This window comes from Clinocottus analis, unplaced genomic scaffold, assembly GCF_023055335.1.
Source record: "Clinocottus analis isolate CAN_PGR_092001 unplaced genomic scaffold, fCliAna1.0.p SCAF_5, whole genome shotgun sequence".
Taxonomy (NCBI): Eukaryota; Metazoa; Chordata; class Actinopteri; order Perciformes; family Cottidae; genus Clinocottus; species Clinocottus analis.
The window spans coordinates 6376561-6392929 of NW_027176207.1; the positions used below are offsets into that span (position 1 = coordinate 6376561).

Sequence of the window (16369 nt, forward strand, 5' to 3'; positions counted from 1 at the left end):
GTATTGCAGTGTACTTCGTAAAGTGTTCGGTAGTAGACACGGCCAATGATTTATACCTGGAGAGCACCAGGCCCAGGTGCTTCCAATTAGGGTGATCAACACCTCCTGGTACCTGTTGGGTTAGAGAGAGAAACAAGTAAAATGGCAGGGAACTGGCAGATCAAATTGCTCCCAGCTACTACGGTTGTCTGTCATGCCATTTCCTGCAACAACAAAGGCTATAATTTTGCCTGATTCCTGAAGTCAACATTTATTGACAGAAGAAAGAAGAAATTATTCACAAATAATCAAAAGATAAAATTAAAAAAAGATAAATACCAACAGGTTAAGAAATATTTTACTTAAATCCATATGTGTTGCCTTGGAAAAAAACATTTTCACAGCAAAAAACATATTATTCCATATTTTGCACATTTTAATTGCATACTGTTTACATTTAAATTGCACACTCTGTTTACATTTAATTTTCACACTGTTTACATGTAATTTAATTTCCTTAATACACTGCACAGTTATTTGTATTCTATTGCACACTCTTTTTACATTTAATTTAATTTCCTTAATACACTCTGCACAGTTATTTGTATTCTATTTTGTTGATATATTTTACATGTTTTGCACATTTTAATTGCATACTCTGTTTGCATTTATTTTAAACTTCCTTATTGGGTGCTACAACAACACATTTTCCCTCAGGGATTATTAAAGTATCTATCTATTTATCCGTCTAATTGAATTATATTCCTTAACCACATTTATTCAACTTTCTTACCTGTCTGTTCAAAATCAGGGTTACAATTCAAAATACATATTTTCTTAATAATTATTAACTATGTGGACAAACTCCATTAGGACTTGTTTTTCATTTTTGTGTGGATTACATTTTATAATCTTACCCTCATTTGAAAGCTTACATAATATCCTGCAACAGATGTTCTCCAGGAACACGGTCACATCTTTCACTCATAATGTTTTGCTTTAAAAATGTTCCAACTTCCATTTTCCACAAGCTGTCATTACAAAGTAATTGTTATTATTCATCATTTACCAATATAGAATACACCACTTAGTTAACTAATGTTATTCATTTATTAAACCAATAGTTCTCATTAGGATATATAAAGTTGTCGTGAGAGGGAGCAGTTATACAGATCTTCTGAATGTTTGCGTTATATTGTAATTGTCTATAACTAGACACAACTCAATTTTTATGACTTCTTGCTATCTTTTCTTCAAACATGCAAGGCTTTGTTAGTGTAAAGGCAGCATTGTTAAACACCCATTACTTGCTCAACAAAGGACCCTAAATGTCTGACCAGCTCATTTGGAACAATAGGTCTATGCAATACAACACAGTTACAACTCTGATATAAATGCCTCCTGAAATAGATGTAATCATCTTACAAAGCATTAGGTGCTGTCTAATCTGACCAGTGGCGTGGGCGCCCCAGCTAAACCCCATCACTGCAGAGTGGATCCCTGTCTGGATTAACCCATTCATCATCCTCACTACTACTCAATCACTCCTCTGCACAGTTGAAAGACTTGCATATGTGCTTTCAGCTCTCGCCTCATTATTCCTTTGAGTCAAGCGCTTTCAAGGTTGTAATATTTTCCGAGCAGATTCTTAATTCTCAAACCTAAAGATGAGGATTAGTATCTTTTTAACAGGCTGTGATTTGCTATGTATGCATGAATGCCAACATTGATTTGAATAGATTTGTTTGAAATGCAAGTTTATTCTGATCATTTGAACTTAATTGTGAGTGCTGATTAGAAAATAATCTAATCTAATAATGTTGTGACAATAGACCTTTTCACTGTTTGAATGGTGAACAACACCTAAAGTATTTGAATGAGCCCCAAAGTGCCCCGTACTGGGCATGAGCTTTGAAGATTTAGCAGGTCTGTGTTGAAGTAGTAATATGAACCCCCAAATGAGTTCTAATTTTTACAACATTTGAAACATTACTATAAACACCTAGCATGATCTAAAAACGATTTCCCGACAATGCGTTTTCGAGCCGTTCGGCGTGTTTTCAACTCCACAGTGAAAGGCCTAAACAACCTACAGAGTTGAAAACACTCCTCTTTGGAAAGATATGATCCTAAAGAACCGAAATCTGCAAGAGAAATCACAATAAAACAAAGCCATGGCCTGTTATCAAGGATTTTAGTAAAAAAAAAGAAGAAAAAAAAATGCCCCCACCCTGTAATTTTCTCTATAGCGCCAGCTCACAAAATGTCATTTACGGTTCTCTTTCCTATAGAACAGGTCTACACTTTGTTTTGTTATTAAACAAACTAAACGGCTGTATTTTATTGATCGGATCTAAATGACTGCTTGTCATTTATGTCTCTATGTGGTTGCGTGGGTTCCGCGCCCATGTGCACAGACACTCACGCACATACAGGTGAGCACTGAGCACACGCACAGCCAGCGGACAGAGAGCGTTGAAAAATATGTCGCGTGAAAAGCAGACAACTGCTCTCTGAACCCAGAGTTGCTTTTCTGCTCCCGGAGTAGCTCTCCTGCTTCAAGGGGATACGAGCCAAAATGCTTGTGTCTTGTAGCCAACAATGAGCTGCTGGCTTCACACATTACAGAACCACACGGACATGAAACTAAGTCATTTATGAATACATAGAGAAATGCCTGTACTTTTGGGTAAATGTTTAGTTACGCCATTAACAAGTTAGCCTTGCGCATGCGCGACTCGCCAATTCTTGGCGTTTTGCCAAAAGTCAATCTCCATGAAGTCTCCATGAGGTGTTTTCTGCTGTTCCTCTCTCAAAACAGAGAACACATCTCAGATCAACACGGAGCGTGAGTTGAGAGCGGCCGTATCAAATCTACAACCACGTTTTAAAAAAAATATTTGGAGAGGAAAGCAGCTCACTGAGCCACTAATACTGATACAACCGGATGCTCAAAGAAATGAATCATGGCATAGTTTATTATTAAGTGTTTTTAATCTATTACATTTTATTTAAATACTCATATTTTTAAAATATATGTATTCAAGTTCCTTAAAATCAGCATAAATCTGTTAATTTGTAAAACAATTCACTTGAATCAGTTAAAACATATGAATATGGTTTGACTACAGCTCGCTGCATGTTCAATTCGTTAAAATTTATGAGATTGGTTTACATATTCATAACGGGAAATGGAATAATTCCGAAACGGAAGTGACACCAGACTTCTTTTGACCATCTTACCCAGACCAACTTGCAGCCGACAACAGGTAAGTTACATCTGCTGTCATCTCATCTAATTCGCCTGTTATCAGTGTATGGACATATTTTACGAGTGCAGTTGATACAGAGCTGCCAACTTTTGAAAAAACTTTGGCATGTGATTTTGCAGAGGGGGGGGAGTGCGGCGACGACAACAAATACTTGCCACTGAACAGCTGTGCGGCGGGAGGGCGTGACTTAAGATCGTAATGAGTGACAGTCACGCTCAATGCTGATACTTGAGAACCCCAAAACCTTAAGGGCAAATTATACTCTTGCAACTACAACTGCGGCTGGCCACACAGTTGGATCAACGGACTCATTTTGGTTTATAGTTCCCGTGCGTTTTTCATACGCAAGAACAGTAGGTGGCGCAACGGCCGTAGAGTTGACCTGCACACCGACGTTCACCGATATCTCCGTTCAGGAATTCACCGCCATCTGCATGTCCTTATACTCCATCAAAGACGGCTTATATAAATGCTCATATTTGCGGACCTCTTCAACCAAACGTCTTCAACGAGATCCATTGTTTGTGTTTCTGCTATGGCTTTTAAAAATAGCGGTATTATGGTATGAAACCGGAAATGCAAGACTCAGAAAGGATGTGGTTAGCAGACCAATTACAGCGTTGCGGGCTGCTAACGGCTCGCGTTGCTTTGAAATTGTGGGTGACGCACGCAAGCACGGAAAATGGCTGATTTGACTACGCAAGGGCGTCCATGCGTGCTTGCGTCTGCGTAAAACCTGAGTATAGATCAGCCTTAAGTCTCTCTGCTCCTCCTGAGTTTCTCCCGCAATTGTGTCTGTTTGGGGTAAATAGGATGTCCATGTAGCGAATAGGTTTACAGATGCACTCCTTAGCGCCATCTATCGTCGGGGAGTTTGAAAAGGAACGAAAGCACCTCTGATTTTTTTTTTCCCGTGAGATATTGGTTGTGTGGCGTGTGAAAACATGAAAAAGCATGTGTCACACGGCAAAACCGTGAGAGTTGGTAGCTCTGGTTGATACCATGGCACACTATCGATATACTGACTGTCAAATCCAAGAAGTCCAACATTGCAAACCTGTTTGTCCAGTCAGCTAGCAGCACATGTTGTATATATATATATATATATATATATATATATATATATATATATATATATATATATGAACTAACTTTAGCTAGTTAGCAATGTTTTTTAATTAGCTAACATCCCACGTATTACTAATTAAAACGAGTCAGTAATTAAAGTCAGGCGACGTTAAAAGGTACTTTATTAAAACAGACTCTGTGTAGTGTTAACTGCTAAGGTTTAACACCTTTACAACCCACAGTTACCATGAAACGGAGACATAGAAATGCTTTGTGTGTCGGCGAAATTGGTGACTGAACTAACGTGGTTTTACATAGTTTAAAGTGGTAGCATGGTATGTGCAACTCTTGTACAGGGTGTAACATTAAGCATAAACTACTGTATATACATACTGTGCACAATCTTGGTCGAAAGGATGGCTGAATACTATTACAAAAAAATTCAGTACAAATTGATACTGTCGTTAGAATTTCAAAACCAAAAGATTGTCCCACAATTATACATTTTGTTTCTAACCATTTGTCTTTTACAGATGCCTAAATCTTTGAAGCATCCTTCCATCGTGCTGTATGCCGGGCAACATCTTAGATTTTGTAAGTATCTCAGCTACAAAGATATTGATTCATAACATACTTGCAATTCAATAAATCAGATGACAAACAATCAAACTCATTTTGAAGATGAATCAACATAAAAATCTGTTTTTACAATATGTGTAAATCTGTCTTTTCTCCTCTTTTTCAGGTCAACTTCAAGCCAGATCTGACTATATTCGCCAACTGGTAACAGTAAATAAGGAAAACCCTAAAGTGTTGTTTGACACGATCAATTTTCTTGTATGTCCTGCTGCTCCAATTACCCCTGTTCCTGTAAAGCTGACAGCAATGCATTGTTATAATTAGGATGATCAAGGAGAAAATCCCTCTTCTTTTGTGTGGAAGCTTTGCTGTCATTAAACCTGTCTTAGCTTGTGGTCCTCATTTAAGTCTGTGACTCTTGCTGATATTTCGGCACTGGAGTCCAAGATGAAACCCTCCTTTTGCTCATCCCACGTCTTTCCATGTAGGCTCTTTGTGAAAGTGTTTGATGTAATTGGCCCCGAGGTTACCAAAATGGTTAACCTCTCTCTTTCTACAGGTGTTTCCCAATACATTTAAGCATGCCATAGTGGAGACTATACGTAAAAAGACAGGCTTAGACCCGACTGAACTCATTAATTTCAGGCCTATTTTAAAGCTTCCATCCTTGTCCAAGATCCTAGAAAAGGTGGTGTCTGAACAGTTGTCATTATTCCTGGATCAAAGTAACATCCATGAGACGTTTCAGTCTGGTTTCCGTAAACATCACTCTACGGAGACAGCCTTACTGAAAGTGTCCAGTGGCATTATGATGTCTGCTGATTCGGGAAAATGCACTGTTCTAGTTCTCTTAGATCTGTCCTCAGCTTTTGACACCATTGACCACCAGATCCTGTTGAATAGACTGAGGGATGAAGTAGGACTGTCAGGGTCAGTTGTACATTGGTTCTCGTCATACCTATCGTGGCGTAGCTTTAGTGTCACAGCTAACCAAATAAGGTCTGAGTCAGCAGATCTGTTGTATGGAGTCCCTCAATGTTGTGTTTTGGGTCCTATATTAATCTTGTTGTATTTGATCCTCTTGGGAAAAAAGTCATCCAGAAATTTTCTGATGTTTTGTATCACTTATTTGCTGACGATATCCAGCTCTTTCAAGCCAATTGAGCTCCAGAAACTAAATGCCTTCGTTCATTGCTTGGTGGAGATTAAACAATGGCTAAGTGATAACACCTTGCACCTAAATGTGGACAAAACAGAAACACTGGTTAATGCTGTGATTTTATATGATGTCCTTGTTTTATGTTGATTTTAACCATGTAAAGCGACTTTGAATATTTTGAAAAGCGCTATATAAATAAAATGTATTGTTATTATTATTTTTAACAAGGAGTTGTCTCACCTGCAGAAACTCTGCAGCAAGAATTCTGACCCGCACTAATAGGAGGACACACATCTCCCCTATCCTTAAATCTCTCCATCAGCTGCCAATTTCCTTTAGGATCAATTTTAACATTCTGGTTTTAACTTTCAGAGCTTTACACGGTCAGGCTGCACCTTATATATGTGATTTGATCCAGCCTTACTCCTCAACTCGGGCTCTGAGGTCCGTGGATCACAATCTGTTGATGGTCCCACGCACTTGTTTCCGTACCAGAGGAGACCGTTCCTTCCAGGCTGTTGCCCCCAGGCTTTGGAACGGTCTTCCACACCATGGAGTCTCTTGACTCCTTTAAAAGACCGTTGTAGTATTTGTCCAGGCTTTTACTTAATTGTCCTGGGGCTGCTTTGATTGACAGTGAGAGATTTTGGCCTTTTTAAAAAAAATTAAATTTTTATATATATATATATATATATATATATATATATATATATATATATATATATATATATTTGAACAACTGGACAGATACACTGATGACCTGATGAAGCTTTTCGGGCCAAGGGGGGATCAGCAATACAGAAAATCTGCAAAATAATGGCAGCGACATCTTGAGTAAGTGTGTAGTTTTCTTTTGTTTAGGTGGCGGGTTGCAGAAAGTACATTAAAATATGACTTAATATATGAAACTTAAATTTAAGCTTTACTTAAACTGTAAATCAATTAACAGAGTAATACTTTTTTGGGGGATCTTGTTAGTATGCATTTTTCAGAATGAAGACATAAACGTCAAGCGTGACTGTATCCTGAGGAGCTTTGGAGTCTACCTCAATGAAGACATGGAGACACTCATCAAAGAATATGTGGTAAGTTTACATAACAATGTGCCATTTTGAATATAACGGTGTCACCAGCATGGGTACACAGCTCATTGTTCTCTTTGTTTATCCTCCAGGACTGTGAATCTACAGTGTTTGAGTCGGGTTTTGGACAGACTACGATAGGCATGAGCACTGGCTGTTGTTGGAAGAGGTGTGGTGTTGTAGTTTGATGCAGTTTTTACAATACTCACACGTCAATAAATAGTACATGTGAAAAATGGTTGTCTGACTGTTCTGTTTTTATATATTGTACACTGTAATTATTGTTAATGAAAAAACTTTTTTTTAAATATGTAAATTTCAATTTTAAAATATATTGGGTTAATTAATAAAACGTGCATATATTTAATGCATTTTAAGTAAATTCAGTTTATTGCATGAACCTGATTATGATGAATATCAAACAAATAGATTTTATGTAAAAATGATACAGACCTACCTGGTTATGAATTTGAAACACATTACTTATTAATGGTAAATGCATAATACAATGTTATGTGTTCCAAAAACATTGGGTTTATTGGTATTTTTTACAAAGATTTCATTTGTTTAATTCATGTTCAACTAACGAATATATATCACATTAAGTTTATTAGTATGTTCACGTTAAAACTATGTATTCCGAATGGATGGACATTTTATATGTAATTAAAACATAAATCTTATATATTAGGCCTAAATATTTTTTGGAGTGCATCTACACTAATTCTGTTTTGTCAAAAATAATATCAGCTTATCGTTTTCCACAATGAGCTATTTAGTAGTAACTAAATATTAGTTATTTTTTGCACATATAGAATGTTATTTTCATTGTTCTAAGTGATTGCAAGTAAAAAAAAAAATTGGTCTGATGGAGCAACTTGGTTTATGTGTATCTATATATAAGTTTGACTGTTCCAAGGCATGTCAAAGGTTTTAGATGTCAGTGGTAGGTTTTAAGGGTTTCATACTTAACGGATTACAGGACTCCACTTGAGCTTTACGTCAGATAGATTATCACATTAATATAATTTACTTTGGTTTGTATGTTCTCTCATTTTTACACTAAAAGACTAGTCTCTGCAAAGACAAGTTTATTTAATACGATTTTTTTTTATGGAATATTTTCTCTTTTCTGTGTTTTTTTTATAATTCAGTGTCCCTGCATCGGGCAGGTACGGCTTGGGTGGCTTAGGATGGGTTAAATGCAAAGACTAAATTTATTGTATGTAAAAAAAGTAAATGTTGTCACATTGTTATAGTGACAACAAAGAAATGTGTTGCTGCAGTAACATGTTAATAATGTGCTGTTTGAATTCCTTTCATAACATCTTCTTTAGTACAGTATCAGGTGTATTTACTCCACTCTTCTGATACTGTGTGCAACAGCTTTACTTGAGTTTGATTATAAGTTGAGGTGGAGTAATGTGTGTGACGTGTGGTACATGTGTAGTTGGAATTCCAGTAGAGGGAGCTAGAAGACTTGGTTTAATGTTGTTTACGTCTGTCTTCATCGTCTGCTCAATATTCTGCATGTAAGACTCGCATCACAGTTTTGAGCTAAAATATCTGAAGTTGTCCAGTTATGATGTCTAAAGACAGGTTTTGTCAAAGGTCTACAAGCTTTAAGTGGTTCACTGTCCACCTCTCTGAAACGGCAGGAAACTGTAGCAGTTCTTCCTACACTGCATCGTTCATTTGCAGATGTAGGCAGTGTGTGCTAAAGAGACTGAGGTTGTATAGAATAGAGATGAACTGCTAAGGAAACTTCATGTCATGATTACAGTGAGCTCTATTTTACAACGAGATAAAATGTTTCAAAGAGGACTGAAATACATAGGTACATTATAAGTATTAATAATAGTAGTAGTATGGTTGCAAAATTCCAGGAATATTCAAAGTTGGAAACTTTTCACGGGAATTAACGGAAATTAACAGTAATATTATTAAAACTTACCTGAGTCGATGTGGTCCTTGTGCTCAAATGCAGTACTGTGTAAATGTACCTTTAAGGATGAGTAAAGTATATATCTATCCATATGATTACATGACAGGCTAACAGGAAGACCAACAAATGTTTAATATAAAGCAATTTAAAGCCAAGTAGTATTGTGTGATAGCATTTTTGCATTGAATCATACGGGGATGTTTGCTGAAATGTATTAAATGGCCCTACCAAAAAAAAAAAATTCCACCAGCCGCCACTGCTTCTCTCACTGTTTCATCAAATTGGTGTTAAACCTAAGTGTAGTCATCCACACTGTTACTCGGCTACATTTAGATAATCCCTTGCTTTCAACATTCACATTTTTGTCTCCAGTGGTCAAGATTCAAGATGTTTTTACTGTCATATGCACAGATAACAGACAGTTATTTTATACAATGAAATGCTTATTTTGCACAGCCCTAACACAGAATTACAATAAACTTAAGCCTAAAAAATAAAACTATTGCTATTATAAATATGATAATAGTATTGGTATGATAAAATATGATAATAGTATTTCTCATTGTATCTTTAAACACTATGCATTGCTACAACATTGCAATTTGTCGGAAAGTTCACGTGTGGATGATTGAGAGTTCTCAAAGGATGTGAACTCTCAATGCTGTGTGATATTAGTTAAAAACAATAAATTGCGTTAGCTCTTGCTCTCTAGTTGAGTTAAATATTGCTCAATAACCTGAACTTAAAAATGACACAACACATTCCTGCACAAATTCTTCTCCTTTTAACACCACCAATCTGACTATACAATGTTATTTCCTTGAGGGAGGTGAGAGCCAGAGGACTGAGAACAGATGTATTACCAATAATTAGTAGCCTGTGTGTGTTGGGAGATATAAGGATTAGCTGGCACCTTAGTCACAGTGGAGGAGGGCTCGCTGGAGGGAAGGGATGCAGCTGGAATAATCACTACCCAAAAAAGCACAGCTACGCAGGAGCCATCCCTGTGAGTCCCATCCCCCAGTTATGTAAGCATGAGGTCACATTGTGACACTGTCTTTGCGTATTCACTGTAAAAACACTTTGTGTGAGTTGTATTTTATCGTTCTTAAAGGCAGCTGAAGTTGCATAATGTTCATGTGTCGAGGAGGATGCAAAGCTCCTCAGAGACACTTTTGAGTTGCTTCGGAGCCCTAAAAGTGCAAGAGCAGCATGCAAACTGATGCTGTCAAGTACTTGAAACCCAAAAGAAGTGGTGTAACCAGAAAAAATAAAGTAGCTTCAAATAATAATGGCCGCACTGGAAATTAGCTGTGTAGGGCTGGGAGCTAAACATTCTCTTCCTATATTGGTAATTTTACATCTTAAAATTAATATACGTATATGCTGTGTATATTATTGCGTGTTTTCTACTTATTAAATACTATATATGAAATAACCACAAGGTAACATTTGTGTGAATGAAATTAAATAAAACTAAAAGCATTTTCTCTTATAAGTAGAGGCCTAAACTACATAAGGGCTTCAGCAAATGTAATATAAATCAAAAACAGCTGATAATTGAATTTTACAGGGACATCGTGGTCCGAAACAACTGCCCAGTAAGGTGTATAGTAAATGGACTGTACTTCTTTTCTAATCTTCTGACCACTCATTCCCACACACTGATGGGAGGAGCTACCATGCAAGTTGGCACCTGTCCATCAGGACTGACTAACATTCACACACCGTAGGAACAACTTGGGGTGAAGTGTTTTACCCAGGGACTATTCTACCACTGAGCCACAGCCGCCCACATATGCATAACCTCATATTATATCTTTGGTTTTAATAACGAAGATGTTTGGGCCCTAATGACACAAACAGTAATAGCGTACTCTGCAGTATTACATAAATGCACTAGAGAGCAGAATTCATGCTATCTGGCCCAGCTCCCAAAAATACTCACCAGATTGGGATTTCATTATTGTATTTTCTGATAAAGCCTATGGATTAACAGTTAATGCCAAGGTTTAACAGATACTTTCACTGTTAAAGTATAATTACATGATTACAAATTTTAGCATGCATGTTATCCTGTTATATAACTTTCTTTTATTTTTTTTCTGTATTGACCCACATTTTACATCCTGCCCAAATCTGTTAAAATCTTCATATTACACATTAGGTTGATAATGAAATTCCTTTACTGATTAGTCAATAGTTTAAAAATGGACCCTGTTTAAGTCTTTCATTACGGCAGTGGTTCTCAAACGTTTTCTGTCATGCCCCACTTTGGAGAAAGAAATATTTTCGGGGCCCAAACAAAATTGTAACAAAATGGTCCAACTTTTTGTCACTCCTCCATCCGTGCTTTTTCAAATAATAGAATAATGAAAATTGAAATACCTTTCAAGTAAACCAGATTAATCCAAGTTCTTATTAACTTACACTAAACTTGAACAAAGAATGATGAAAACACTACACTGGTGTGAGAAGCAGGCTTTCTGGATATCAGAGGGACGAGGGTGAAGAACGGGATGCCAGGCTGGAGAGTCATTGAACTACTTTAGCTTTGTTCGTTAAGGGAGAGCTGGAAAGGACTGCTGGCTGTGTTACGCACAGAGGAGGGCTGCATTATAAATCAGCTATGCAGGGTGTAAGGTCATTGTCTGCATTGAGGGGAACAGGCGGCCTCTATGTCAGAGGATTAGGCTCACTGTTTGCTTGCCACCAGGCATCTGGTCCTCTCACAGCACACTGTTTCACTGGATAGCTCGCTGCAACATGATCGGAGAGAGCAAGGAGGTTTTACTGCACTGTGAGTTACTCTTGTCAACTTACTACCTCTGTTTATTTCTAAAAATTAAACCAAGGTTGCTCATTCTCCCCTTTCCCTTCACGCCTCACTATTGATGGTCACAGTTGATGGTTTTGAGTGGAAGGCAGTGTAGGTAGAAGAGTATTTGAGATCAACTGTCACTGCTCATCATGAGCGCTGCAGATAGATGTCTGGTTGGAAATTTGGCTTTTGTAAAATATTTTTATTTGTTGAAATATATCAAAAGCCAGAACTTATTTAAAAGACAAGGTACAATGAATGTCATTAAGCGGTATTGCAACATTTAAGTCTAATTCTACTGCATAACTTTATGGGGTCATAATCATCAAATGAGTGACAACTACCAACACTGGTTTTGTACCACAGTCTTACACATATACTCACCCCACTGTACACCAACCATTAACGGGATTTGCATACATTTAGCTGTTTTAATTTGCATCCATAATAGCTGGTTTTATTTGCATTACAAAAGCACTCTGATCGTTTTTTTGTTGTTGGTTTGTTTCATTAAAAAACGTCATCAATATTTATTATAGATGTAGATATATTTCTTTTCTGAAAACACAATTCACGCAATCATTTGTATGATAAGATTTGGACAGAAACATGACCCAGTGTCTGGTGGCTTTTCTTGAGATCTATTGAAATGTAAGGGTATAGTGAGGGTATGGGTCTAGTTCTTTGGTAAAACACTATCAAGAACAGTAGGACCTGCCAAATAAAAAGCTCACTTGAGTCATGCAATGCGGATGCTTTGTGATAGATAGCAATGAAGATGCAACAATAGAGTCCATCGCCCCCAGAAAATTCTATTGCTGTGTGTGTGTGTGTGTGTGCGTGTTTGTGTGTGTGTGCGCACGCGCGCGTGTGTGTTTGTGTATGGTTATTGCAGCGTCCAGTGGGACTAAATTGATTGACAACCTTCAATCTTAGTATGGTCATAATTAATGAATGGTCACAAAACATTTGCTGTACCAGTTGATACTCAAAAAGTTCCCATTGTATGTTCGCTGTGTGTGTATCATTTAGTTACTTTTTGAAAGAGGAGGTCAGCCTAAAAGTGATGGAGAAAATATTAAGAATATATGTTTCTGAAAACATGATTCCATCTGGAAGGAAATATCCAAAGCCTGGCTTGACTTGGTCCTTTCTAATATAATTACAGCTTTTGGCAAGAAGTCAAGAATCGGCAAGTCGCTCATGCGCAAACGTAACCTGTTCACAACGTAACGTAATCACTTAATCAAAAGTACAGGCGGCATGAACAGCTCCTTGACAGCCTGTTGTGGATGTTTGTCTTGAGCTGCAAATAGTGCCCCCCCATATAATGGCAGATGAAAACAACTATATTGTAGAAATGAACAGAACAGAACATACAATGGGTGAGAACAGCAGTGGTATCAGTAGTGTTGCATGCTGGGTGATTTGTTGTGTGTGTGTGTAGGGGTGTTTAAGGTGCGTAAAAACGGCTCAAAAACATAAACACGGTTAAAAAACAGCTTCGCCTGCGAACGAGTGACACAAGTGTTGAGTAGGTTAGAGTAATTGACATTTAACAACACCTAAAACAAAGTTAAAGTGACGGAAGAGATTACATGAGTAAAGATGGAAACCATGAGTGTGAATACAGATCACGAGGAATAATATAAATATTAGTCAGTGATTATTGAATTTAGGAATTAGATTAAATTTAACGTGTTCTGTGAAGCATCGAATATAGTCGGGGCCGGCGATATCAGAGGGAGGGCCGGTTGGTGATAGAGGTGGGCCGGTACTGAACGAGCCCAAACCTTGTCCGTCTATTAGTATCCAGTCTGCCCCTGACTGCCACTCCCTCAAATATTTATATAAATAAATATGGTCGCGGAGAGGTTCTATCATGGAGAAAGCAGTGAAGTTGTTTCTAAGGAAAGAAGCATAGCAGGAGTATCGACAATTACAAAAAAAAAGGTTTAGGCTGTTTGGTGGTTTAGGTAAACAAGGGGTTACAAAATAAAATTCTAAAATGCACATTCCAAGTAAACAAGGTGAGAGAGAGAAAGAGAGAGAGAGAGAAAGACTTTCAATTTGTTTTATTATTACTGTTATTATTTTTATTTTTGTTATCTGTATGAGTTGTATATTTCTATGTTTTTCTGATGTGTTTTAATTGCTTTGGCAATATTGTTGTTGCAACGTTCTAATTGAATTGAGAGGGAGAGAGAGAGAGAGAGAGAGAGAGAGAGAGAGAGAGATGAACATAGCAGTCAGGCTCCGTAGGTCCTATCGTTGGATGCGATGTGTATTTTAGCAGCGAGACCCTCGTCCTCTACAACGTTAACAGGCTGCACACAGTAGCACCCATTTAGCTTTGGCAACAATGAGTTTGTTCTTCGTTGTGGTGTCAATGTGTTTCTGCCCGAAGTCATCCATTCTTGTCTGGCTATGACGAGGGCGCGAGCTGTGTGGTATTTCAGACTGGATAGCTACGATGATAGCTCAGTTCACAATGACAGATGGCACATACCACTTTGGTCTTGTCAAGGGAATCACGTCTTCTCATTCATTTTGCCGTGTCGCGCTCACCATTCATTCATTTCAACCCGTAACGTTAGCATAGCTTCCAAGCGTAAATGTGCCTATTGTTTTGCCTCCGGTTTAGCTACATCCGACATGGTGCTCACAAGAAAAAAAATGAAAACGCGTTAACGCCGTTAATAAAATTGACAGCGTTAACATTGGTTTGCGTTACGCAGTTAATAACGTGCTTTTTTAGTGTGATGTCTTCATAAAATATGACGATTTAAAGCTTCATTCAAAAAACCTTAATAGTGTGACAATACTTGTCAATGTTTTAGCAGCACTGACTCAGGCTAAACTGGTGTCCACATCAAATGAGTTTCTGTCTGTTGACTGTGTTGACTGTGGAGAACGAAGTCATATAATATCTCTGTTTCACAGATATCCAGGAGTTCTATGAAGTGACGCTGCTAAACACACAGAAGAGCTGTGAGCAAAAGCTGGAGGAGGTCAACTACATGGCGGACAAGTGGGAGAAGAGTGTTTCTTTACAAAACTCTGAGCTTGCCTGTGCAGTGGAGGAGGTGAGTCTCTGACAGTGTATCAGACCAGTTACAGTACTGGAGAATGCTCTCTATATTTGATGACCCTGGTCGTGCTCGACACCTCCTGCTATTATCATTACTATTATTAGCTGCATTTCTATTAGTACTGCCAATACCAAAACTGCTTCTATTATCATTATTATTCTATATATCCACTGTTGCACTATTCACATACAGTGGTTACTCGTTAATCGCAGAGGATACGTTTTAAAAATAACCCGCGATAGACGAAATCTGCAAAGTATTCAGCTTTGTTTTTTACAATTAGTAACATGTTTTAAGGCCGTAAAACCCCTAACCACACACTTTTATACACTTTTCTCAGACAAATGTAACCCTTCTGCAGCTGTTGCTTTAGAGACAGTGCAGAATAGACAGAAGATAGGGGAATTATCAAAATTTCATCCAGGTTCGATGAGGAGACTGATTAATAGGTCACTCGTCTGACTGCTGTACGCGAACAACTGCAGGTTTAATTAGAACACAATATGACAACCAATAATACAACAATTGCTAATTCAAATCAAAATTCTGAGATCTCAAATGTCCTACCGCCCCCCCTGTGCACAAACAATGTCCCGTGAAATGGACTCCAGGTGAACTGTGATGTCCGGTTGAGATAAAGATTCCCTCAGGTGAAGGTAGATGGGATGAGTGATGGCATGCAGGACGGTGGATGGACGACACCTCTGGTTCCAACGAAGAAGCTATACAAAAAACCAGCCTATGCACATGTGCAGGACAATAGTCAATTACTAATTCAACTCACTCAACTGGGCCTACAGATCGCATGGCTGTAAACATCACACACAATATAGCACCTAATAAGTGAACATACATAAGTGAAGGCATTTAATTACAATCATTACACGTTCATGAATGTTTTTTGTATCGCGTTCAGATTTATACTGACTGGTTTTAGTAGAATACACAATTTATTTCAACATATCATCGAGCATTCCTGCTAACGAAACTAGCATGTAACGGTAAAAGCAGTGAACTTCAACCAACTCACCAGGATATCAAATGTTCAAAGTTCTAGGTCACACTGGGTGAAACTGCAGCTCTTCAATGACTCGTCGTTCAACATTCAATTTAAGGTTATTAACTTTTCTCTGTGAGAATCAAACAAATCTTTTCCTCCTCACAACTCCTACCAAACTGAAACACAGACGATGAAAAAACAAAGATCCTCTATTAAGAGATGGATTATCACTTCTGTCGATCTCTGCGCATGGAGTAACAAAGATTGTATATTAAGGAAAAGATTGACTCTCCTAGCTCTTTTCTGTGTACAGAAGAAAATGGCTGTGTGACAACCTGTCGACCTCACTTAAGGGGACAGTAACATAGTTCA

At 37.8% G+C, this 16369-nt stretch overlaps 1 protein-coding gene across 3 annotated transcripts in view; it reads left to right on the plus strand.

The window, feature by feature from the left end:
- dlg2 (discs, large homolog 2 (Drosophila)) overlaps positions 1-16369 on the plus strand; it is a 186238-nt gene that overhangs the window by 6800 nt on the left and 163069 nt on the right. For all 3 annotated transcript variants that reach the window (XM_068601063.1, XM_068601064.1, XM_068601066.1), the window contains one exon: positions 14849-14991. In XM_068601063.1, coding sequence (XP_068457164.1) covers positions 14849-14991 — 143 coding nt within the window. The remainder of the gene's footprint in view (positions 1-14848; positions 14992-16369) is intronic.